This window comes from Ips typographus, linkage group LG2 (genome assembly GCF_016097725.1).
Source record: "Ips typographus isolate SLU linkage group LG2, UJ_Ityp_2.0, whole genome shotgun sequence".
Lineage (NCBI taxonomy): Eukaryota > Metazoa > Arthropoda > Insecta > Coleoptera > Curculionidae > Ips > Ips typographus.
In genome coordinates this window covers 11115024-11140608 of record NC_138423.1, presented here as the reverse complement: position 1 = coordinate 11140608, position 25585 = coordinate 11115024, and the positions used below count along the sequence as shown (strand labels likewise).

The 25585-nt window shown below is 37.0% G+C and overlaps 3 protein-coding genes and 1 long non-coding RNA gene across 11 annotated transcripts in view; 2 read left to right on the top strand and 2 right to left on the bottom strand.

The window, feature by feature from the left end:
• The first annotated feature begins 15 nt into the window (after positions 1-15).
• Positions 16-6642, top strand: DppIII (dipeptidyl peptidase 3). Of its 4 annotated transcripts, XM_081972839.1 has the most exons (11): positions 95-156; positions 343-406; positions 501-895; positions 949-1100; positions 1157-1640; positions 1695-1875; positions 3479-3627; positions 3693-3920; positions 5743-5883; positions 5939-6174; positions 6225-6642. In XM_081972839.1, the coding sequence occupies exons 3-11, from the start codon at positions 569-571 to the stop codon at positions 6424-6426; spliced, it is 2100 nt and encodes a 699-aa protein (XP_081828965.1). In that variant the 5' UTR covers positions 95-156; positions 343-406; positions 501-568; the 3' UTR covers positions 6427-6642. The 4 variants fall into 4 exon arrangements, with proteins under 4 accessions (XP_081828963.1, XP_081828965.1, XP_081828964.1 ...); XM_081972837.1 differs by lacking the exon at positions 343-406 and having other exon boundaries at positions 16-156; XM_081972838.1 differs by lacking the exon at positions 95-156 and having other exon boundaries at positions 245-406.
• Positions 87-20456, top strand: Mthfs (methenyltetrahydrofolate synthetase). Of its 5 annotated transcripts, none has more exons than XM_081972859.1 (6): positions 87-156; positions 8856-8932; positions 9333-9452; positions 10604-10731; positions 20032-20159; positions 20213-20456. In XM_081972859.1, exons 2-6 carry the CDS (start codon positions 8873-8875, stop codon positions 20431-20433), a joined length of 657 nt encoding a protein of 218 aa, XP_081828985.1. In that variant the 5' UTR covers positions 87-156; positions 8856-8872; the 3' UTR covers positions 20434-20456. The 5 variants fall into 5 exon arrangements, with proteins under 5 accessions (XP_081828985.1, XP_081828988.1, XP_081828984.1 ...); XM_081972858.1 differs by lacking the exon at positions 87-156 and adding an exon at positions 7247-8215; XM_081972862.1 differs by lacking the exon at positions 8856-8932 and having other exon boundaries at positions 133-156.
• Positions 12278-12658, bottom strand: LOC145724523 (uncharacterized). The gene is made up of 2 exons (XR_014177017.1): positions 12517-12658; positions 12278-12460 (listed from the first exon to the last, which is right to left on the bottom strand). It is a non-coding gene; the product is annotated as an uncharacterized LOC145724523 (long non-coding RNA).
• Positions 20457-20901: 445 nt separating the features above from the next.
• The window catches only part of LOC145724524 (uncharacterized), a 116745-nt gene continuing 112061 nt past the window's right edge, over positions 20902-25585 (bottom strand). Inside the window, exons 8-12 of the mRNA XM_081972867.1 lie at positions 23734-23917; positions 21864-22075; positions 21617-21708; positions 21355-21547; positions 20902-21260 (exon numbers count right to left, since the gene is read on the bottom strand). Of these exons, the coding sequence (XP_081828993.1) occupies positions 20989-21260; positions 21355-21547; positions 21617-21708; positions 21864-22075; positions 23734-23917 (953 nt within the window). The 3' untranslated portion in view covers positions 20902-20988. The remainder of the gene's footprint in view (positions 21261-21354; positions 21548-21616; positions 21709-21863; positions 22076-23733; positions 23918-25585) is intronic.

Below are 25585 nucleotides of genomic sequence, written 5' to 3'. Positions count from 1 at the left end.
TAACCTAGTTTGACACTGGCACTGGCATTATAAATTGAAATGTTTTCCAAATTTACATTTGACAAATTTTTGTAATGAATTTTATTAGCAAACGTGTATTTAAAACGTGTTTACTGCAAAAACAATGTGAAAAATTTAAATTTCTGCAAAAAACTTGTAAGTATTTTAAATATTTTAAAATTAATAATAAAATGTTCACAACTCTTTTCTATCCTACGGCGTAAACAAAGACGGACTATTGTCAACGTCATAACAGTATTATAACCTATAAACATCAAATTAGCATTTTAATTTGCCTATTTTCTTTTTCTACTTGTGTAATCTTATTATTCTTTTGTAAAGGAAGGCTGCTTATAAGCTCTCCAGTTTTAATTATCATTATTTGTTTTATTGAATATACTATCAGGTAAGCGGTACACAATAAATGATTTTTTTCTATATCCTTTATCAAACCATGACTTGTACAATATTCAACTGCACAATAAAAGTTTAATTTGTAGACGTCGATTCAAAAAACTTAGCCGTACCGAATTCAAAACCCAACGAACTTAAGCCCCTTCACTCCACAATGGCTGCGGACAAGTCCCAGTATGTTTTGCCTACTGATCAACCTTTTGTACGCCTTGAAATTGAATCAGCCTTCAATGGCCTGACTGAACAAGAAAAATTGTATGCTCATCATATTAGTAAAGCTTCGTGGGCTGGAGGCTTGGTAACTTTCCTCCAAACTAGTCCTGAGTCAGGTCCTTTGTTTGTGTTGCTACACAAGTTATTTTCATCCCAGCCTGTCTCTGATTTGAAGAGTCAGGCTGTGAAAGCTGGGTTCTCTGAAGATCAGGTCAAGGCTTTGCTTGTTTATGCTGCAGGAGTTTTGGCAAATGCTGGAAACTACAAAGTGAGTGTGTAGTTTGAATTTTGTGATTGGTTTTTCATTTGTTAAATGTGAAGGGATTTGGTGATACAAAGATTATCCCCAATATTGATCAAAATCAGTTTGAGTCTTTGTTAAGTTTGAGTTCTAATTGGTCTGACTTAAAGCCTTTATGGGAACAGGTCAAGGATAGTGTTTATGACTTGAGTAGTGGAAAAACTTGCTTAGGGTGAGACTACTACTTACCTCTACAGAATCTAGTTTCTAAAATTCACACTGTTTCAGTTATAATCCACAAGGTATAACAACATACCTATCTAAGAATATTACTCCTGAAGATACCACCAAAGTACAAAACTGGTTAAAATCTAAAAAAATTGAATGCTACAATAACAGACTATTCAAGACTGAACAAAATGGCAAAGTTAGTTATGAAATTCGAATGGCTTCTGAAATTAAAAAAGATCCTGAAGTGTTTAATGAAGATGGTGTCACCTACTCCATCACTTATGGAGATTATTCACCACTAATGCATTTGGTAGCAACCAGTTTAGCTGATGCTAGTAAATATGCAGCAAATGATACTGAAAAATTAATGCTTGAAAGTTATGTGTCATCATTCCAAACTGGATCTTTGGATGATCACAAGAAAGGTTCCAGATATTGGATTCAAGATAAGGGACCTGCAGTGGAAACTTATATTGGTTTCATTGAGACCTACAGAGACCCTGCTGGTGTTAGGGCTGAGTTTGAAGGGTTTGTGGCAGCTGTAAGAAATCTTAAAAAGTTTTAAATATTTTATGTGAGCCATATTGGATTTTAGGTGAACAGGCAAATGTCTGCTAAATTTACTACTCTGGTTGAGAATGCTGAAAGCTTTCTTAACCTTTTACCCTGGAATAAGGAGTTTGAAAAAGATGCTTTTTTGAAACCTGATTTTACTTCTTTGGATGTTTTGACTTTTGCTGGAAGTGGTATTCCTGCTGGGATTAACATTCCAAACTGTAAGTTATTAATTGTTACATTAAAATAAGTTGTACTGGTCCAATAATGTTAGGCTAGTTTAACACTGACAACTTCTTTGTAAATATTTTCATGAACTAACTTGCAAATTGATTCATGATTTTCAATCATATTACATTGCTATTATTAAATTTTGTCCTATTATTAGTCAATTTTTCAACGCTTAGCAACGATTTAATAGTATATTGTACAACAAGGGTGAATAAGATGTCCTTATCGGACAAGGATGAAAATTTCGGATTCAATTGGACGAGGGATCGGACGTCCTAACTATTGCTTGTATGTTTATATAAATTGTTATTTAAGTGTCCTCATAAAAAAGATGTTTAATCCGGTTATTCTGGCGGAAAAATTTATCCGAAACCATACTTGTTATAGGCCGTTTTAAAGGGAAAAAAATAATATTTCTGATGAGGTAAAAATAAAATATGACTCGTATTTTAAAATGTGAAAGTTTCCCGACTTACTACTACTTACTTACTACTTACTCAAAAAATAGTAAATCTATAAAAATAATATTAATTTTAACAAAATTTTATGTCAAATTTACCTTCAAATAACTTTATGTCAAATTTTTTACTGAATAGGACAGGTTCTATTTTCATCCAACTTATTTGATCAAACTTGCCGTTTTACTTAATGCCAACAGACAAAAACGAAAAAGTGAGAGTGAGAGCTGCAGAATTCAATACATAAACACAGAATTCAGGATGATTATAAAATACCAGAAAAACAAGTAGGAATAATCTGTAATTATTAGTTATCTGTAATCCACCTAAACACTAAATTCACTTGGTTTGGTTGGTCAAACTGTTTTCATTGACAGCTTTGACATAAAAGTTTGATAACTATAAAATCAAATCACTTCATGAAGTTCATGAATTTATTTGAGGCATAAAATTGTTTCCAATTTCTTTGAATTAAAACTTTTGATGTAAAACTTTGGATCGAAAATTTGACAATTACAAGAAAACAAAAGACGAAAGCTCAACTTGAAAAAAGACCCCGGCAACACCTTTTTGATTTTGAAATTTCTTAAGGGTTCTGGGAGTTTCCATATAAAAACAAGCAAATTAGGTCACCCTGTACTTTTTGCACTTGTTAAGTGCAACTTGTATTTTAAAACAATAAATAGACATTTCTCAAAAAGCAACAAAAAAAAACAGATGAAAACCAAATATAAATTGACATTTTAAATAAAAACAAAATGATGTCAAATGTCAAAAACCTTTAGTTTTAAGTTCCAATAAGAAAGTTAGCAACAGCGAACAGAACATTTCATCCTGTTTAGTTGTTCTTTCACGAAATTCGCGGACATCTTGTGATTTTTATAAAAAATATGTCTCACAATCATCACATTTTTTTTATCTGTACTATACTACAGGGCGTAACCTACCCTAAAAAAATACAGTTTTTGTGGCAAAATTCGTGTAGCTGTTGTTAGACCGGGATAGACCCAGAAGTAAATACCTACATACTTTGTTTTAGTTGTCTAATAACAGATTTACGCCCTTAACTTTTATTTAACTTGTATGGAAAACTTAATTAATATTAATACTCTTTTTACTTGATAAAAAATTTCAGACGACGATATTAGGCAAACAGAGGGATTTAAAAATGTTTCTCTTGGTAACGTGATTCCGGCCAGTTACCAGCAATCAGTTACGCCGTTTTTAACGCAAGAAGATGCTGATTTGCTGCAAAAGTGGCGTGTGCCTGCTTTTGAACTGCAGGCAAGTTTATCGTACAACCGCAACTTCACAAACGTTAAGTGACATTTTTGTCAAATTAACAACAGGTTGGCCTGCATGAGCTTCTAGGTCACGGTTCCGGTAAGTTGTTGCGCAAAGAAGCAGACGGAACGGCCAATTTTGCTTCCACTCTTCTGGATCCGTTGACGGGGCAACCACCAGCGTCGTGGTACGAACCCGGAGACACTTACGACACCCGTTTCGGTCCCTTAAGTTCTACTTATGAGGAGTGCAGGGCTGAGGCTGTGGGATTGTACCTTAGTGTGGAACCTGAGGTAAGTTATTAATTATATTATAAAGTAAGTACGTGTAGGGATTTTGGAAACCATTGGAAATGAATAAAGTTGGTTACGTAAAAAAACCGGCGTAAAAATAAAATATGTGTCCGTTTTTCGTTAACATTTTTCTCTAAAAACAGATGTATTTTTATTTAAAAAAGTTCTGGACATAATAAGGCCGTTGCACACTTTTTTATTTCGTTAAATTGATTAATTACATATGAAAATCGGTTCTGCAAAGGTTTTTTCTATTTCTGACAAAGCATAACGAATTTATCAGCAATTGAAGTTTACACGCAAACTAAGCCCGCCAAAACTACGAATTTTGGTCTAAAGGCTGTGAGACGTCACAAAGCACGTTTCAAATAGGTCACGTTTAGCGGTGTTGTCTCTGTTTCAGTGTGTATTCAAGTAAATTTGCCCCAAGGAAGCCAAAATAAAACTGGAGAAACGTCCCCAAGTTTAGTACTGGTCTTTTACTAAACAAATCGAATTCCCATTAAAAAACACCAATTCTTGGCCTACACTATACTTTTCTAAGATTTAGGACAACTGAAGTGGCCTTTGACAATTTTTAGGAAGTTTTTGCTATACAATATATCATCGTTTATATTTGCATTATAAACGATTTTCCTAAAGTTTAGACATTTGTAAAAGCCCCTAACAATTTTTAACAATTTCATGAGATTTACGGTAGTATTTAGGGGCTTTTTAGTAACTTTCTAAGGTTTATGACACTTGTAGCGCCCTCTGACAATTTTTAAGAAGTTTTGAATAGTATATAACGTTGAAGACACTTGTAGAGCGCTCTGCCACTTTTTAGCAGGTTCTCAGTAACATTTAGAGGTCTCCGATATTTTCAAGATAGTTGTAGAGGCTTTTGGCAATTTTAAATAGTTTCGGGAAGATTTAAGACACTTTTAGATGGCTCTGGAACTTTTTAGCAGATTCTCAGTTGCATTTTAAAGTTCTGGCACTTTCAAAATTGTTCTAGAGGTCTCTGGCAATTTAAAACAATTCTAGGAAGGTTTAAAACACTTCGTTTAGCACTTAGTAAAACAGTTACAGGAAGATTTAAGACATTTGTAGAGGGCTCTGCCATTTTTTAGCAAGTTCTCAGGAGCATTTAGAGGGCGCTGACACTTTCAAAATTGTTTTAGAGGCCTCTGGCAATTTGAAACAGTTATGGGAAGGTTTAATACACATAACAGCCTCTGGCATTTTCAAGAAGATTGGCAATAGCATGTAGAGGTCTCCGACATTTTCAAGGAAGTTCTATAGGCCTCTGGAAATTTAAAACAGTTAGTTACGGGAAGGTTTAAGACACTTGCAGAGGGTTCTGGCACTTTTAAGCAGGTTCTCAGTAACATTTAGATGCTCTGGCACTTTCAAAATTGTTCTAGAGGTCTCTGATGGCAATTTAAAACAATTCTAGGAAGGTTTAAAACCCTCGTAGAGGCTTCTTCCAGTTTAAAACAGTTATGGGAAGATTTAAGACACTTGTAGAGGGCTCAGTAGCATTTAGAGGTCTCTGACACTTTCAAAATTGACCTAGAGGTCTCTGCCACTTTTTTAGCAGGTTCTCCGTAGCATTTAGGCACTTTCAAAATAACTCTAGAAGATTCAAACTAATGTTTTTCAAGCCACTTTTTACTTAAAAAATCTATGAAGTCTCTCTATGAAGTCTTAAGAAGTCTTAATATAAGAATTTGTTTCTTGCCTGACCTGCATTTCGGACACAAAACTGCTCTATACAGACAAATATTAACCAAATATTATCCATTTATTATTCTATTGAAATTAAGTGTTCTCTCTGTAGGTTTTGAAAATCTTCGGTCATGAAGGAAGCCAAGCCGAAGAAGTAACCTACGTCAATTGGTTGTCATTGGTTTGGGGAGGCGCCGGTCGAGGCTTAGAGCTATGGGAACCTGGACGTGGATGGCTGCAAGCTCACGCCCAAGTTAATTTCAACCTCTAACTCTTCGATTTTGGTCTAAAATAATGATTTTCCACAGGCTAGATTTGTTTTGTCTAGAGTTCTTATCCAAGCTGGGGTTGTCAAAGTAACTCAACCTAGTGAAGGTGACTTACTGATTACATTTGATCGATCGGCGATTCGCGGTGCGGGACGTTGCGCTATTGGTCATTTCCTTTTGCAGCTGCAAGTGTACAAGGCTACTGGTAATGTAGAGGCGGCAAAGAAGTTGTACGACCATTATTCGGAGGTCAACGAGCCTTGGCTTAGTTGGAGGTTGTTTTTTTATTATTTTTGTTATTCTATCTAGTTAAGTTTGTATGTAGGTCGATTGTGATGGCTAAGAAGCAGCCCAGGAAGATTTTTGTCCAGGCTAACACTGTGCTGGACGGTTCTCAGGTCAAGCTTAAAGAGTATGACGCTTCGGTTGAGGGTTTGATACAATCTTGGGTGGAACGATTTGACAATAACGAGTATTTGTACAAATCACTGTTGGAGTTGACTCAAGCGGATGCCCAACATTTTTAAACCGTCTTTATAGTGATTTTTAGCTTCATTGCGGATGTGATAAATTATGATTGAAAAATTAAATCTACAAGAAGATATTCAATTTTTTTATACATATAGTGTCTTTATTATTGATGCATTGTGGCTGAAATTATAAAACTTTTAATTTTACTATACAAATATTGATTTAGTGCATTATACATTATAACAGTTGTAATAAATTTGATTTATAATTTCTGTTAGAGTTTTACTTTTGTCGATTATTTTAGGTTGGGTTTTAATGAAAAAAATGTATAATGCACAAATGTATACTTGGTACTAATACGTAATTATAATTTAAATTATGATATTATTGAGTGAGTTGAGACAATTTTTTTTGTGTTATTATGCAACTGACACTTACCTGCACCGTCGTATTTTAAACCTAGTTTAAGTAGGTTTTGAGTTTGGTTTTGAATGTGACAGAACGAGTGAAAAATAGTCTCAGTCTGAACCAACGAACCACACCTAACTTAAGCTTAAATACGACGGTGCAATAAGCCCTAGATTGCGATATTGCTCAAAACCTCGATGAATTTTGTTGATTTGATGACGTTGTCAATGGTCTGCAAATGTCTGATTATACAGGGAGTCCCAAAAGTAATGGTGAATAATTTATGGGGTCAAAATAATACGATTTAGCATAACTTACCTTTTAGATGAAAAGTTAACGAAAACAGAAATACAGGTGGTCAAATTTATTTTTTTTAATGCACGTTTTCGAATAACTTGCAATTCACTTGGAGTTTTTTCCTTAAATTATAGAGCTTATATAGAGGGTGCCAACTACAATAAATGATTTTCTTTAAAATCGCTCCACCTTTTTTCTGGTAAAGCGAAATGACAACTGACATCCGAGTAACTGTTATCTAATATTTTCTGAACAGAAAAGGTATACTTAGATGGTATCCCTAAGATCAACCGTATTCGAGATATTCGCAATTAAAGTATTCGGTGCCATAAATGATTGCAATTTGTCATCTTCTTGGAGGATGGAACTTCAGCTCATTTCTCATTGCAAGTAAAAAATAAGTTGAACAAAAATATTCCGAATCGTTGAATTGGTCGGAGAACCCAAAAAACATAACCAGCACAAAGTTCGAATTTTAATCCTCCAAATTTTTGTGTACGAGTACACGAAGCCTTTTGTGTATGAAGAAATTATAAATAACTGAGGCAAATTATGAAATCAAACTCAAAAAGCAGTTGAGTCAGTTTGGAACAATAATAGGCAGTTATTTGAACCAAAATTGTCTTAAATTTGTCTCATAAATGCATCGAGCCCATTACGTTAATTGCAAATATCTCGAGAACCGGTGATTTTAAAGATACTAACTTTTTTTTGGATAGAAGATATGGAAACGGATATTCGGGTTCCAGTTGTGACTTGGCTATACCAGAAAAAAGTTATGTCGATTTTAAAGCAAATTATTTGTTGCAGATGACCTCTACTTGAAACGGCTTAAAATTGAATTGAAAATCAAATTTAGTATCTTCAAAACCCCCGAATATCTAATTTTACCAAAACATTTCAAGTAGTAGGGAGTTATTTAAAAAAGACCATTTTAAAAAAATAACTTTGATCCCCCTTGATCTCAGAAAGCCGCTATTAAATTATTTACCATATTATTTATGTAACACCCTGTATAATCAAGATTACTTTGACAGCAACAGCTGATTTCTCTTGCACTTTTAACATAATTAAATCAATATTGACAGTGATATCTGATGTTGTGAATAAACTTTAAACACTTTAATTAATCTAAAATGTGTAAGTAAAGATGTAAATCATAATCCCTATAAAAGTGACCATGTTGGTGGTTATTAATTATATTCTTTTGCGCTACTTGATTGCTTCATTTAAATTTTAAGGGTTATTGCCTTGTTATTGCTTAAATTTGAACCAATCCTATAGCGTGTTCAGCTGTTATCTCAAGCAGCTTCTTTAAGCCAAACTCAAGTCTCTTAATTTTTGACAGGCTTGAACTGAACAAGTTTTTTGAAGCGCAGAATGACGAAATACTGGGTGTCCGGCAAAGGTGCAACCAAAAGTTAACGAAGTATAGTTCTACAGCAAAAATAAGTCTGACAAGTCCCTGTAACACTTTTTAGAAATCTCAATAATAAGGGTTCTACCTACAACTCAGCCAGTTTATTAAAAATAAGATGTGTTTTTCGTAAAGCGACAAAAAAATTTTATAGTATATTTTTGTGCTCAATCACATCTGACAACTTTTAAATCTGCTCTTCGTAATGTTTACTGTTTTGACGTATAATAAATAATATAGGTTTTTGAAAACATTTTTTAATCAAATATTTATCGGATTTGTAATTTAGAACAAAACGCTTTTTATCAAAATTGTGTAACAATCCTTCTAAGAATTTTAACGTGTGTATTTTTTTACTTTCAGATATCATGTCTAGTTAAATGGCATTTGTTAAAGCACAGTGTTTTAAGCAGAAGCTCGTTCAGCACATAACTCATCAGGTATAAAATCAGGTTATTATATTTACATTTTAGCTAGATGACGTTTTTGATTGGACCGCTCTCTATTAATAGAACTCAAACAAAATTGTTATTTTTTTCTGAGCACACGATATACAGAGTAGTGGAGCAGTTTTCTCCCCGAAACTGATACCAACATGTAAAATGGCAAAAATTAGTATGCACGACACATTACGATAACAGTATTTAGTAATATTATAATGAAATTAAAACATGATAAGACGAATCACAAGACAGGAAATTGTTTTTGTAAACAAATTTACATTCTTTCGATTAATTATAGACCATCAGCATCAGTTTGTTTCTTATTGTTGTTTTTAAGTTTGAGTGAACCACTTATATTAATATTAGTGTAATACTACAAATCAATTTTTTATTATAGCATTGCACCATGACAGCGATTGAGGCCTCAAAATCAGCCCTTAGAAAAAATATAGCAGAGAAAATATCGCAACTAACTACTGAGGAGATAGCCAGACAATCTAAAATCGTCTTTGATAAGGTAAGCAGGTAATATACAAGATTACTGTTAAGTTGTTGATTTGATCAGAAAAGTTGCTGCGCCATTCATATTTTAAAAATAAATATTTTTTTCTAGAAAATAACTCTTCAGTTTTAAGTTTCTTATTTTCTTGTTAGACCATTTTTCAGTTCCTTGTAAAAATGCTACCAATTTTTATGCATTTTGTGGAGGAAGTAGGATGTGATTTTAGAATGTGTTGATGGAACCCATATAGGCGGCCATAACACAACCATTCCATCATGAACAGCTAACACCTCAAAAACAATAACTAATAGATACACTAACACTTTAATTAAAAACTGAAAAACAAAGAAAGGGGGTTGAAAACACAACCAATTGGTCCCCAACCCAACCTTAGTGACACAATGTTGATAATGTTTGCATAAAAGGTTAAAAAACAAAACATTTGAATTTTAGAAGACGACGGAAAAGAAAGATTGACAAATACAAAATTTCATAGCCCCAAGAGAGATAAAATCATAGCAAGACCTCATTTGGTCCTTCTATTTTGCACAACCGGATTAGCTACGTTGAGTAGCCGATCTTTGCCAATCGAAACGTAGAGAGTACCATATTGGGGTAGAGAAGGATTTTCTATGATAGCAAAGAAATTTCCTTGCTATTCCTTACAGAATTCGCCCGCTGTGCTTCCATAATAGAAAATTTACTAGGTAGTCTTAGCAGCAAAAAATTGCATAGAAAACAACTTCAAAAACACAATAACGAATGCAACTGTGTGTGGCTGCATCTATAAGAACAAATCGCTGAAAAATCGAAGAATCGACATTTCCTAACGATTGCTAATCAGTTTGTTCTTATGAATGCAGTCATTTATATGCGTTCAGTGCTCTCAAAAATGTCAACGTCACGATTGCTTAACTGCTCAATGGAGCGTTTTGAGCGAATTTGACGTCACGATGACGTAATTTAAGGAAAGTTTAATTTGACCAATTGTTTAATTACGTCATCGTGACGTCAAATTTGTTCAAAACTTCCATGGAGTCATTCTGTCATCCGTCATTTTGAAGGTTCAAGCTTAAGACGGAATGTGACAATACTAGCAAGATTTTTTTAAACTAATTGACAATTTGACTGGTGCGCTATTTAATTGACTTTTTTATGTGTTTTAGTTGGTGAATTTACCAGTTTTTAAGTCCAGTACTCGAGTGTCGGTTTACTTAAGTACCCAAAGTGAAATCGATACCGAACCGATTGTTAGGAAAATATTCCAGGATCAGAAAAAATGTTTTGTACCCAGGTATGTTATCTTCATAGAGAACAAAAAATCTACTGAAATTAGAAAATGAAAAAATGTTAGAAAATGATTAGATACACTGTGATAATGGCTTTCTACTGACTTATAGTTAGCACGTTGAACTGTGTAAATTGAGTCTACAGGGTGATCCAGTTTTAAATGTTAATAATTCACCATTCGATAGCACCGATAGCCCATCAAAAATAAGTTGACATGTATTATGCCATTTTTGTAAAAAATGCTTCCTAAAAAAGACAGTCTTCCAAATTCAGTTTAAAAAATCGTTTGGCCGCCCAAATACCCCTTTTTAAAATAAATTTTGGAGGAGTGTATCTTCCTTTTAGGAAACGTTTTTCAGCAAAATGACATAATGGAATGCATGTCAACTTATTTTTTGATGGACTATCGGATAGTGGATTATTGACATTTAAAACTGGACCACCCTGTATACAGAAGGCATTTGTATTAATTTAGCATTTAGATCATAATACAGGGTGATTCCAACGTTGGTGCTTTCCTTTCACCTGCGAATAGGGCTTCAAAAAATAAGGTTTTTTTTCCTTTGACGCTTTTTTGAAATATGAACAATAACGAAGATACAGGGTGTCAAAGTTTTACTGAAAAAATAATAATTTAATGATTTTGGCCAAACCACTTGAAGTAATTAAACAAAATTTTGTAGGTGTCAATAGCTACGTGGAAAGGAAATTTTCCAAGAAACAACAATTTTCTTGCGTTTACCAGTGGCGTGCGTATAATTTTTTTAAAACATTTTCAAAAAAAATATTACCCTACTGGTTTTTTTCAAAATAAAATTTATTATTGAATTCCTTGTTCAATTCTAAAAATAAAACCCCTTTTATTATTTTTTGCTACGACGCACCATTTCCCAGTAAAAAAATAAAAACCGTCTTAATGCGTGCCTAAAATTAAATGCTGTTTTAATTTAAAATGTCAAATTATTAAAAATTAGTTCAAATGCGGCTGAAATCTTTTGTTTTTGTTTATGTCTGTTGATAAGGAATAACCTGTAGTTAGTTAAAATTAAATTTAAGTTGTTTTATTTTGTTTTTATTTCAGTAAAACTTTGACACCCTGTATCTCCGTTATTGTTCATATTTCGAAAAAACGTCAAAGGAAAAAAAAATTATTTTTTGAAGCCCTATTCGTAAGTGAAAGGAACGCCCCAACTTTGGAATCACCCTGTATAGTCAATATTACTTTTACTTTTGTACTATTCATTTTGTTTTGTACATACTATTGTCACGAATAACATAAGTTGCACCATGTTCCGTTACCTAGTCTGGCCCCGGTCTCCCCCAGTGCACTGCCGAATCAGCGAGACCGGCAAATTGGGGTCATGAGACGAGTATTTAATCAGCGTCTCAAGCCATCGAAGATTACTGGTCTCTGGGTCGGTCTATCGAGCATCAGTCCGAACTTCCTAGTGCCCGGACGGCTCGATACCTTCTTGGAAATCCAGGCTGAACAGACTAGAGTCCTTACGCAACCCAGTGGTGACCGTCGGGACTCTTGACCCTTTCAGTACCTAAAGTAAGTCCTTTGGGGCGTGTCGGACATAGGGGTTCCCTGCTCGTATCGAGCGGGTTCCGCTTGGCGGCACATCAGAAGGCCTTACGCACACCCACACACACACACACCCCCACGCACCCCCTCGTAGAGAGTGTTCCATGGGCGTCCCGCCTGTAGCGGTACTAGCGGCCCTCTTAATCTGGGGGTAAGATTTAGTTAGGCATCATCTTCAGTATAAAAATAAAGGAGACATACTTGAGCTACGTTTGTTGTTTCTCTTCCTGCGCTACCCCCAAAACGTGACATGGTGGAGGCGCCTTGTTGAATCCCGGGGCTACTGATCTCCATATCTGTGGCCAAACCAAGCCGTACGCCCTAACAGGAATGAGAAAAGCGTACAACTTGAGATCAGCAAATCCTAGCAGCCCCTTTCAACCAAGGCACAGGAGCTCAAGCGTAGGAGACCCTTGGATGCAAGAAACAGATTATCTAACCCTTACGCTTGTAAATACAAGAAGGGAAGACATTGAGCAGCCACAAGAAACAGAAAACGATCTGGAAAATACAGTGATAGAGACAGGAGCACAAGGACACCCTGAGAAAGGAGATAAAGCATTAGAAGGCAAGAAGGGGTCAAGAGAAATGGCGGACATTACCATTTCGGCGGTTGAGGCAGGGGAGAAAACACCCGCACTACCTCAATTCATCAGCCCACCAACGTTCAACCCGGGCAGTGATTCAGCCCCTCAGTTTATCGGCACATACGAGCGAACGGCAGTGGCCAATAGCTGGAACGATGCGTTAAAAATACTATACTTTCACTCGTACCTGCAGGGCGCCGCAAACATTTGGTATAGAGAATATAAAGCAGCAAACCCTGACAGCAACTGGCAACACATTTGTCAAGCATTCAAGACTGAGTTTAGCGACGGTATCAACAGTCGCCATTTGCTTGCAAAGTTAAGGCAAAGGAAGCAAAGGGACCTGGAACAGACAAAGAATTATTTCTATGATCTAAGGGTCCTATACGAAGAATACAAAGAAAACGTGGATCTCGACGAATTCGTAGATATTTTCCAGAGTGGGCTAAAAGATATACCAAGAGCTAAATACTACTGGCTCACAAATTTTCCTAATAACCCACCTAGGAACTTGGACGAAGTCAAAAAACTTTGCATCACAATAGATAACGCTCCTGAAAAGTTCTCGACACCGCTCACTTTTAGACCGCAGCATCAAATAGAAGAACAGGCCGCTGGACCAGTAGCACAAAGACAGTCACCTTTTGGCAATCCCCGCCCTTACAGAACCCCGCCACCGCTCAGGAGAGACTATGGCACAAACCACGCCAGTAATCCAGAAAGACAGTACCAATCCACGAGGACATATGACAACAGGCTCAGGTGCTACAACTGCGGTAAAATAGGCCACTTTGCTGCTGTGTGTAGAAGTAGACAGCAGCACCCAAACTCCAGGGGGTGGCAAAACTAAGCCCCGTCACCCTCTCCACTCGGGGCACAACGTGCTATAAGATACTATACATAAATGCTGTTGTGAACGATTATTACGTACCGGCGATTATTGACACAGGTGCGGAACTAAATGTGATAAGCCATCTCCTGGTCAACAAAAAACATAGGATCAGAGACCCACCCACGTTGCTTGTGACAGCTGGCGGTCAGAAAGTAAGAAGTCTAGGCGACACATTGGCATCACTGGAGCTCAGAGGCAATTACGAGAAAAAATTAGAAATTAAAGCAACGATATTGGAGAATACACCACAACCCCTTATTTTGGGCATGGAGTTCTTAAGGGAAATGCAGGCAGCAATTTGCTTAATATCCAACATACTCACCCTAAATCAAGATTTGGTGATACCGCTCGGGGCAAAGCAAGATTCTGCACCCAAAATACCATGCAAAACACGAAGCTGGAGAGAAGTGATCCAAGAAATACCTGGGTCCATCTTCAGTCTTCCAAGCAGCACTGCATGGGCCGTTGCAGTCTCTTCGGCTCCCAGTAGAGATAGAGGAGTAGGAAAAGCCATCAGGGACCATTTGGCAGATTACAACACAGAAAAACTACCCGTATGGAGCGTGGTCAGTTTGTTTAAGAAAAACAGACATACCCTACAGATGGTAGTAAAAGAAGAGGGTAGCGAATATATCCCTACTCATACGCTCCAACATTGCTGTAGGAAATTGAAAGATTGGGCAATACGAAATAAAATAAGTAAGGTGGCTATACCTAGATTGACATCCGCAACCGCAAACAGCGAGTCAGATTGGGAGAAGCTTAAAGACTTGCTGTATGAGACTTTCAAGGAAACGAGTGTGACGGTGCTGGTTTCAAAAAATAGAGAACCCCGACCAAGAAAGACCAAGACACAAGAAACCAGCTCCTGGAACACCCTGCCGAACTACATAGAAAACGATGACCGCTGGATAATTAAGTTGAAGGCAAAGGAAGATTACACTCTGAAGCCAGGAGAGAAAAAATCCATCAAAACTGAACCAAAAATACCCCTATCTACAGAGATGTTATTAGTACAAAACGAGGGATGGCTAGTACGCAACAACCTACTATGCAACCTAGAAAGAGCCGAAAACTCTATATCATTGACCCTCGAGAACATAGGGCCAACTAGAAGGGTTATTTACAAAGACACAACGGTGGCACGGCTAGAAGAGCCCAGTGGTTTGAGCACCACAGCACTCTTTACAACACAGAGAATAGACGAAGAAGTGGTGACATTAGAAGACCACAAACTGGACCACATTACGGATAAGCAGTTCAAAAAAGAACTAGAGAGTCTACTGGTTGAATATGGGGACGTATTTTGCAAGTCACCAAAATATATGGGCAAAACACAACTGATAGAGCACAAAATAGAAGTAACAGAAGATAAACCAGTGAAATGCCGCCCTTATAGAGTCTCACAATCCGAGCGAGAAATCATTGACACACAAATAAAAGAAATGCTCAATTGCGGAGTAATAAGACCATGCCACTCGCCGTGGGCAAGCCCCGTTGTACTGGTGAAAAAGAAAGATGGCACGACGAGGTTCTGCGTGGATTACAAAAGAACTATAAACCCAGTCACCAAAAAATCATGTTACCCGATACCACAAATCGATGACATTCTCACATACATGGGAAATGCCAAGTACTTTACAACTTTGGACATGTTCTCGGGTTACTGGCAGATTCCTATAGAAGAGTCGTCCAAACAATACACGGCTTTCACGGCGCAGGGACATGGATCATACGAATTCAACGTGTTAAGCTTTGGTCTATGCAATGCACCAGCAACCTTCCAACAACTTGCAGATAAGATATTTAGAGACTTAAAGTGGAAGGACATACTAATATATCTAGATGATATTATTATTTATTCAGAAAACTTAGAGGAACACTTAGCAAAATTACAAAAAGTATTCCAGAAAATGAGAGAAGCCAATCTGACCTTAAAACCGAGTAAATGCGAATATTTGCAGGAAAAGATAAGGATTTTGGGCTACACAGTAAGCAAAGAAGGAATAAGCCCAGAGGAAGAAAAACTTGCAGGGATTAAGCAATTCCCCACACCAAAGAAAACAAAGGACCTACAAAGTTTTTTAGGATTATGCAATTTTTATAGGAAATTTATAAAGGACTACGCGGTATTGGCACGGCCCTTACATGAGGCCACAAAAAAGAACAAGTTCTGCTGGGGTGAAGATCAGGCGAAAGCATTTGAACTGCTGAAAGAAAAACTGACGTCATCCCCAGTATTAAAACATTACAATCCGAATATAGAATGTACAATGCACACGGACGCCTGTATAGATGGAATAGGGGCAATTCTGCTCCAAGAAGGCAGTGACGGTCAAGACCACCCGATAGCTTATATAAGCCGAGCCTTGTCAAAAGCAGAGAAGAACTATTCGATCAGCGAGCTGGAGCTATTAGCAGCAGTCTGGGGAATGACCTACCTTAGGCATCTAATTTATGGACACCCTGTAAAAATCGTAACAGATCACCACGCATTATGCTGGATACACAATGTAAAAGATCACTCAAGAAGATTAGCACGTTGGGCTCTCAAGTTGGCAGAATTTGACTACACGGTAGTCTATAAAAAAGGCAGTAAGCACCAAGATGCGGACTGCCTATCACGGAACCCGGTGGCAGGATGGAGCGAAGTCGAATTAGATGAATTAGACGATATACCCACTTTCACGATATCAACGTTAGACATAGGAGAATTGCAGAATAAGGATAAGGCCATACTAGAATTAAAAACAGCAATAAGCAACCCCGAATCAACAAACGTTGACGCACTGACACGGCGAAAAATAAAGAATTTTAGGCTGAGGGAGGGCGTTCTGTATAGAGCAACACAAACTAAGGAAGGACTGGAACACGCACTCGTGATCCCCCGGTCACTTAGGGAGGAAATTTTGTGGGAAGCTCACAACGCACCTACCAGCGGACACATGGGGGTAACAAAAACTCTGAGCAGACTTACTCCCAAATACTATTGGGATTCGATGACTAAGGACGTCAGAAATTACGTTAAAGGTTGTAGGGACTGCCAGGCGAGAAAAGGGCCAACAAATGATAAGCCATTGGGCTTACTCCAGCCAATAAAAGTGGGCAAAGTATTTGATAAAGTAGGGATAGACCTACTGGGACCATTCCGGAAAAGTAACCAAGGCAAGACAACGATAGTAGTAGTGACAGACTACGCGTCAAGATACGCCATCACAGCGGCCCTGCCTAACGGGAAGGCAGGACCTGTGGCAAAATTCTTATTGGAACGAGTAATACTAATTCACGGCGTTCCTAGAAGCATCCTCAGCGATAGAGGCAAGGTATTCCAATCCGAACTGGTGCAGGAATTACAACAGATTATGGGTCTGAAAAGCACTTTTACAACGGCATACCACCCTTCGTGCAACGGCCTAACTGAACGCTTAAACAAAACGTTGGCGGACATGCTGTCACTATACTGCAACACAGAGCAGACAGATTGGTGCACGTATCTGCCTTTCGTGACATTCGCATACAATACGGCCAAACAGGAGACGACACGTTTTAGCCCATTTCAACTAATATTCGCAAGGAACCCCACACTCCCACTGGACGCCACCCTTTTAGAAACTGAGGACGAGTCGAACACGAACGAATTACGAGAGAAAGCTTTACTGTTAAGGGCAATTGCTGTAGATAATATCCACAAAAAACAAGAAAAGGACAAGGACATTTACGACAAATATCACAGAGATGGTGAATTTGAGGTAGGAGATAGGGTGAAAATATTCATCCCAATTAGGAAAGTGGGAAAAAGTGAGAAACTGCTGCTACGATGGTTCGGACCCTACAGAATAATAAGGAAACTCAGTGAAGTTAACTATGAAGTAAAACAGGAAAAAGGAAAAAAAACGGATATAGTGCACATAGGGAGGATTTTACCATTTTACGATGAATGGACTTTGGGGGATATATCCGATGTGGATTCAGACGTAGAAAGCAAGGAAGTGGAACAATAAAATAAGTTGTAAGGGTAACATTTTGCATAAGTAGGGTGCAAACTCAGTATATTTCATAAAGCTAACATAGTCTAAACAATTATTTAAGTAGGTTGACCAATCATTACGCCTCTTCCGCCAGGATATCACAACCTAGGAACTCACGGAACAAGCGACCATCCCGCGCACTTCGAAGTGGACGAGAAAAGTCAGTAGAGGGCGCCACCACCCGCGAACTGAGTAACGGGTGCTCTGGCGCACAGTTAGGCAAGACGAAGCCGCGTAAGGCCGCCCTCCAGGAAGGAGCAACAGATTCCAGGAGAACCATAAGGGAGATAACAAGGGGAGCGTAATAGGACATAAGTTACGATTGGTCACACGGTGTAAATAAAGCCATGGGGCATGTAGGTTATTTAGTTAAGTTAGGGTTAAGTGTCCGGGGCGAACACTCTTCAGAGGGGGGAGATGTCACGAATAACATAAGTTGCACCATGTTCCGTTACCTAGTCTGGCCCCGGTCTCCCCCAGTGCACTGCCGAATCAGCGAGACCGGCAAATTGGGGTCATGAGACGAGTATTTAATCAGCGTCTCAAGCCATCGAAGATTACTGGTCTCTGGGTCGGTCTATCGAGCATCAGTCCGAACTTCCTAGTGCCCGGACGGCTCGATACCTTCTTGGAAATCCAGGCTGAACAGACTAGAGTCCTTACGCAACCCAGTGGTGACCGTCGGGACTCTTGACCCTTTCAGTACCTAAAGTAAGTCCTTTGGGGCGTGTCGGACATAGGGGTTCCCTGCTCGTATCGAGCGGGTTCCGCTTGGCGGCACATCAGAAGGCCTTACGCACACCCACACACACACACACCCCCACGCACCCCCTCGTAGAGAGTGTTCCATGGGCGTCCCGCCTGTAGCGGTACTAGCGGCCCTCTTAATCTGGGGGTAAGATTTAGTTAGGCATCATCTTCAGTATAAAAATAAAGGAGACATACTTGAGCTACGTTTGTTGTTTCTCTTCCTGCGCTACCCCCAAAACGTGACACTATTAATCACGACTCACAATAACTTTTATTTCATTCTGTATGTATCGTAATATGCTCTATTACGTAGTTGGTTTCAGTCCGGGAAATGATTCATTACGTTACTAGTCCGGCAAAATGTTTGTTTTCTACTCGCGTGCAGAATTTGATACTTTATACGCATATGAGTGAAGAAAGTTTGTCTTTTCCGCACTAGTGCGGAAAAAAGTATTTATCTACTATTAGCACGGTAATGATCCATTGCATAGCTTCCTTTGAGTTACGTAATGAAGGATTTTACAGTCATTAGTGCGATAATAATTGATTTTATGGCACAAGTGCGGTAAAGCACCCTAAGAGTACAATAAAATAATCATGATCGCACTAGTGACTGTAAAATCCCTCATTGCGTAACTCAAAGTTAGAGTTAAAAATTGATAATTTCTGTGTTAATCGTAGATAAAATAGTGTTCAATACTCGTGTGGTATGGCAAATTAATGGACTTGTGTGATCACCACAACTCGATCTACGATCTCATCGTCGTCGCAAGCAGAGCCTTTTTGACGTCACAATAACGTAATTTGACAATTGGTGGTAATTTGACAGGTGGTTTTGCCAAATTACCTCATCGTGCGTCTAAAACGCTCTGCTCGCTCCATGGAGCGTGAAAACAGATGCGGCCTCACAGTCATTCTTCGAAACTTCTGAGTATATTTACCCTGGTTATGTCACCTGCATTTATGTTATGTCAATCCGAGTAAACATATCAATTACAAAACGTGAAGTATCTGTGCGTGAAGTACATCAGTTTTGGACATTATTACGGATTTGTGGTTTAAGATCCTCTGTTGAACGGTTGATGTTAGGTTTCGGGAGTTAGATCATCAATGTTTTGAAATCAAACTTTACAGTAAAGCTAACGTTTTGCAAAACGGAATCAAAAACAAGCAAACAGCTTGCCTTGATGAAGCAAAAATAAACTGCGCGAAACTTTGTCTTTACTGTAAAGTTTGATTTCAAAACATTGATGATCCAACTTCCGAAACCTAACATCAACCGTTTTACGATTCTCTTCCATAAAATGCAATTAAGTACTCGTCTATAGAAATTCTGGACTCGGCTCGTTCTCCGCTTTGTTCGTACACATCTAAACTTGTACCTTAATAACCCATTTCCCGGACTTCTATTTTTCTAGATCATTAGTTGTAATATTTTGTCTTATTCTAAACTATATAGGTACAGTAAATCTGGAATGCAAATGGTTCGATTGTTATCAATGGAAGATTGGACCAATTTACCAATGACTAAATGGAATATTAAGCAACCTTTGTTGAAGGAAGAACGCGAAGATGCTGTAGAAACAGGTGTTTGTTGCATTTATAATCACCATAATCTAGTGTTGAAGTGTGATTTATAGGTGGGTTAGACCTGATTATCTGTCCTGGAGTGGCCTTTACAGCAAAAGGAGACCGTTTAGGCCATGGAGGAGGCTACTACGATGTATACCTGAAAAAACTGAAAGCAATACAAAAAAGTCCCCCGGCAACTGTAGCTGTGGGTTTCAATGAGCAAATCGTCACTGAGTTGCCTCTAACTGCAAACGATGTTCCTATGGACATTGTATTATTTGCTGATTAACAAATCAAACAACTTTTAAAGTGGTTTTTAGTTTATTTATTGCTCCGGCGCTACATTAAAATAGTAGTACATCATATAAGAGGGGAACACCGACAAAGTCAGGATGAATTACACTTATAGAAAACTAAGCTATGATTGTCTTATAAAGTTTTGAGAAAATATATTTTCTGCTTTTCACAGGATAGGAAGAGTATAAGGGTCTATTTATAATAACATTTATTATTATTATGTATTTTTCTACGGTAATATCTTAAAGCTTTACAACCTCCAGTGCGCGTTTGGAACGCGACTTGATAATTTAATTAAACACACTAATAATAATGATAATAATAATTACAACCAATTTAATTATTTATCACCTACTATATTTATCTAGTATACTTTGAAAAGGTAGGAATTTTACAAGAAGGATACATACACGTATTTTGATTGACCGTGACGTCATTATTACAATTAGGCCATGTCCTACACGTCTCATATTGTATAATTATGTACAGTTACAACAAAATAGACTAAAACATATGAATTAATTGGCTTGGCAACAGACGGGGCAGATTACAACACATGCAAGTTCTCGCAACTTTTGGATTTGCTGATGTCGTTCAGGCATATTTTTTGTAGGATTTCCTTGGCAAAATGCAGTCTCAAGCTGGTTTTCGATCCCTTCATTTTGCTTTTCTCCTTTGTCATGGACTTTTTCTTTTCTAACGTTTCTCGAAGCCGGATTTGTTTCAGGATACCGACCAGCAGCTCGTCCACGTTGTGCTGAATACCGCTGGAGGTTTCGATAAACTTGCAGTCTTTAGAAACTGCTAAGGCTTTTCCTTCTGAATAGATTGAGTTAACAAATTACAAAAAGTTACACAGAGCAATGAAAAATAGTTTTTAAAAAGTAGGAAATGTTATGACTGATTTTTTTACCATTTGAAGTGATCGCCCTAGCTCTAGCCAAATCGGCCTTGTTTCCCACTACTATCACGCTTTTCTCCTTGGTGTAGCCTTCTTTCCAAAGGTAATTCAGAATTTCTTCGGCTGTCCGAAATGAAGACCGAGAAGTCACTGAATAGACAACGATACAAGCGTGCGGTTCGTATGTGCTTAGACAGTTTTCAACCTAAAAATTCAAAATAAAAATTCTTCCATGCTAATCTTACTTTCTGTAATATTAATACAATTTACTTACAGACATTTCTGAAGCTGGATGATCGATAAAAACCATCTCAGATTCTTGTCCGTCCAACAGTATCGACACGGTTCTTTCACCAAACTCGTCATCTGCAAATAAAAAACAAATTTTCAAATTTTCCTTCATTGATTTGATGTAAAAATCACAACAAACTATAGGAATTCACAACCAACAAATACACTACCTAGAATACTACGAAAGGGCCACAAAAGAAAGAAATGGCAAAGTTTACCTTTTGGCTTACCTAAACTCGCGTCGTACGTGTTCATGTACTCGGACGTCATAAATTGTGAAACCAGCGCCGTTTTGCCGACGCCCGCGTCCCCTAACGTGACCACCCTGTATTTGGGTACCTCGATTTCGTTCATGGAATCGAATGACTCGGAACCGACGCTGTGGTAGCCGGAACCGCAACAGGAACCGTCAAACGGTGACCGTTCTCCGGAAACGTTAGACCTTAAATAATTGACATAAATAAGTCATGTGGTCTGCAGGTTCTATAACGGTCATTAGAGTCAAAGATGAGTATTGTGTTGGCTAATTGCCTAAAATTTTAAAGAGAAGATACCAGTAAAAGAATTTAATAAAATAATTGTGTTACCTAGTGAAGGGTACATTACCGGTAAAGTAACAATAAATTCCAAATACTGTGTTTCTGACAGTTTAAATTTTGACACCGCTTTTCTCCCTGACTGTACCAAATTGTGTAGTATTTTTTCACATTATTGAATAGCAAATTTATTGAGAATTCCAAAAATGTGATACAAACAGTCATTTTTTCACTCCAAGTGCGTTTTGACAGGCGATTTTGTCCGTGACTGTCCTTTCAAACTGTGTTTCTGGCAGTTCAAATTTTGACACCGCTTTTCTCACTGCCTGTATCAAATTTTGTAGTGCTTTTCAGGTTGTTGTATAGGAAATTTAATGGGAATTCCAAAAATGTGCTTAAAACAGTTATTTTCCCACTCCAAGTGAGTTTTACATGCGATTTATTCCCTGACTGTCCTTTCAAACTGTATTTGTAGCAGTTCAAACTTTGACACCGTTTTTCTCCCTGGCTGTAACAAATTTTCTAGTTTTTTTTTATGTTGTTGGATGGGAAATTAAATGAGGATACCAAAAATGTGCTTAAAACTGTAGTTTTCTCACTCCAAGTGGGCTTAACAAGCAATTTTGTTTCTCATCACTGTCAAACTGATCAAAAGTTGCCACAATCAGGGTTTAGAAAAGTTTTCTTGAAGTATTCGATAGAAAACCTGTTTTTGAAATTTATGACACTTATTTTGACAGTGGTCACGTGACTGCCTAGATAATTTATCCTCCAGAAACCACGTGATATCAAAACACTAATGTGTGTCAAAATTTGTCTAGAATTTGCAAGATTTACAGTTTTGAACACAGGTTTATGCCAGTTTTTGAAACAAGACGTGTTTCTGAGATTTTTGACAGTTCTATTGACAATTGTCAGTAAATTATAAAATATATTTTCGTGATATTTCTTAACTTGAAAACATATTATTTGTCATAATGATTTGAACATGAAAATAAAGAACAACAAACAAAGTGACAAAAAGTTGAAAATGTTATTTTTTAAGAAAAGGCTATTTGTTCTTAGGCTTATAAAAAAGTGATAAGATTGGAACTCATTTGGTACAAGAATCACTTTGAAAGTTTTACTTCATTTATTTTAATATTGATAAACTAACTGACAAACAAATTGACAAAAAAAAATTGGATTTTTTTTTGTAAATAATGACCGAAAATTACTTTAACGAAATGAATAACAGCCATGACAGGAAAATAATATATTTCAAGCATTTCAATTAGACCCATACATTTACTGGTCAACTAGGAATTTACTGGTAAAATTGGTAAAGTTTCCTGCCACACTAAATTTTACTTTACCTTACCGGCAAATATAACGGTAAATTTACGTCCATCACTAGTTGCCTAAAATTTTCAAGAGAAGAATAGAGGAATGTGTCGAAATGTTTGGCTAATTGCTCTAGAAATTTTGCCTAGAATACGTTCTTGTATGACGTCAAACCAATTTTCTTTGATTGTCGGTATATTCAATAACTACTTGTATTTATTATTAGTCGATAGTTATTTACCTGCTGGTGATGGAGTTGACGCTCGTGTTAGATCGCGATCTCCTGTTAATGATGGAATCCCCGCAATTAACGACTCCTTTATTCGTAATGCTGAAATGTCTTAATCGATATAGGTCGTCGCTTAATCTGGGATTAATTGCTTTCTCTGGTAGTGAACATACTCGAGGTCTAATATGATCCGGAACTGTTCGGGTAAGAGAAAACAGCAAAAATTAATCCATTATAGCTTCTCTAAAAGAAACGATATTTTTTCGCGTGATTGATTAATTTCAATATGAGTTTTGCACGTGCCCAGCAAGAACGATCAAACAAAAATTTATCAAGCGTACTTTTAATCAGCGAATGTAATTTCGCAGCGAGCGCTCTCGCAAAATGGATTCGCGTTCTACCTTTTTCGACGCTGTTATATGCCAAAAGAAGGCTTTTCTCTCTTCGTAAATAATGACCGAGCGTATCGAAGATAAAACGCTTTCACGAATTTGTATCAAAAAATTTGATTAAAAGAACAAATTACCGGTTTTTTTGTCAGACTTTTTGAACGATTCAACATCACAAAACAAAACATAAGGAATTTATCCAAGTGACATTCTGAAAATTAGTGTATCCAAACAAATTTACATACAACTAACGAGACAACAAAATGCTGAGGAAGGTAAACCTTGAATTATAACTTGATTAAAACTAAGGTTTAACCAGATTAGCGAGTTTAGAAAATACGTAGAAAATCAGAATTTCCTAGAAAACAGAAAATATGCAGCTCAGGGAATATTTTATTAAGCAAAAGTGTTTTTTAAGTAAAAGTATGAATTGGTGTTTCAGTAGAGAACAGTGGTATTATTATTTAATAATCCAAAGCACAAATTTATTAACTGCATGCACCAAACTATGCTTTAATCTCACGTAGTTAACGATTCTTCTTCTTCTTCTCTAAAAAGTCCATGGATTAGTTAAACCGATTGTATGAAGTGACGACAATGTAAAACCTACCCAGCCAGCAGAGCTACGTGATAATGTCGTCAATATCTGATGATTAGTCGTCATAAGACGTGATCTGACGTGATATTGACGTTTGACTAATGTCGAGATAAAAACTAACGTTTTGCTAATAAATTAACTTGTTTCTCTTCATTTCAGTGGCGGTTTTTTATCTTTACATATTATAATAGAAGTTACTGCAAACTCCTCATTACACACAATTAACAGGATAAAGAAGGCCACTATGGGGATCTAGAAAACGGCTGGAGATACAGATTTGGTTAAATGGAAGAAAAGTTGCGTAATCATGGCCTTAATAAAGTAACATTCAGAAAACATCGACTTTTCTTTCGGTTTTTGAGATATTTAAAAAAAGTGATTTTTTTGTTTTACGTTTTATTTGTTTGTGGCGTTAATATTGGACTTAGACTAGAACTAATGACACTTCTCCACAGTAGTTTTTCATTATCAGTTTTTCATTCCGACGTTTTATTTTTGCGACCATCATCAAGTTCATTTTTTTAAACACGATCCTGATGTTTTTATGTGAGATTCTGTAAGCCCTTTTTATTCTAAATAAATTAATAATAAATATTTAAATAACCTAAACAATTTTTTGGCATAAGCAATTTTGAATTTAAAAAAATAACAAAAAATAATTTTTAGATCCGTATTTGGAATCTAACCGTTCCCAAGATCTCCATACTGGCCCTCCTTATCCTGGACACACTGTGTATGTACAGTGTGTTCCAAATTGGTTTTACATGTATTGGGATCTCGGTAACTATAAGAGCTACAGAGTCGGTTAAATGGGGAAAGTTTTAGAGAATTTTATGTGAAACTTATTTCCTGTTTCCAAATTAACTTATCTTTCTCT

Excerpts from the sequence above, each read along its gene's own strand:
- DppIII (XM_081972837.1), top strand. The coding sequence starts at position 75 with ATGAATTTTATTAGCAAACGTGTATTTAAAACGTGTTTACTGCAAAAA. Across the intron at positions 1,641-1,694 it reads TTGAAGGGTTTGTGGCAGCT|GTGAACAGGCAAATGTCTGC; the intron begins GTAAGAAATCTT and ends ATTGGATTTTAG. Across the intron at positions 3,628-3,692 it reads TGCCTGCTTTTGAACTGCAG|GTTGGCCTGCATGAGCTTCT; the intron begins GCAAGTTTATCG and ends AATTAACAACAG.
- Mthfs (XM_081972859.1), top strand. The coding sequence starts at position 8,873 with ATGGCATTTGTTAAAGCACAGTGTTTTAAGCAGAAGCTCGTTCAGCAC. Across the intron at positions 8,933-9,332 it reads TTCAGCACATAACTCATCAG|CATTGCACCATGACAGCGAT; the intron begins GTATAAAATCAG and ends TTTTTATTATAG. Across the intron at positions 10,732-20,031 it reads AAAAAATGTTTTGTACCCAG|GTACAGTAAATCTGGAATGC; the intron begins GTATGTTATCTT and ends TAAACTATATAG.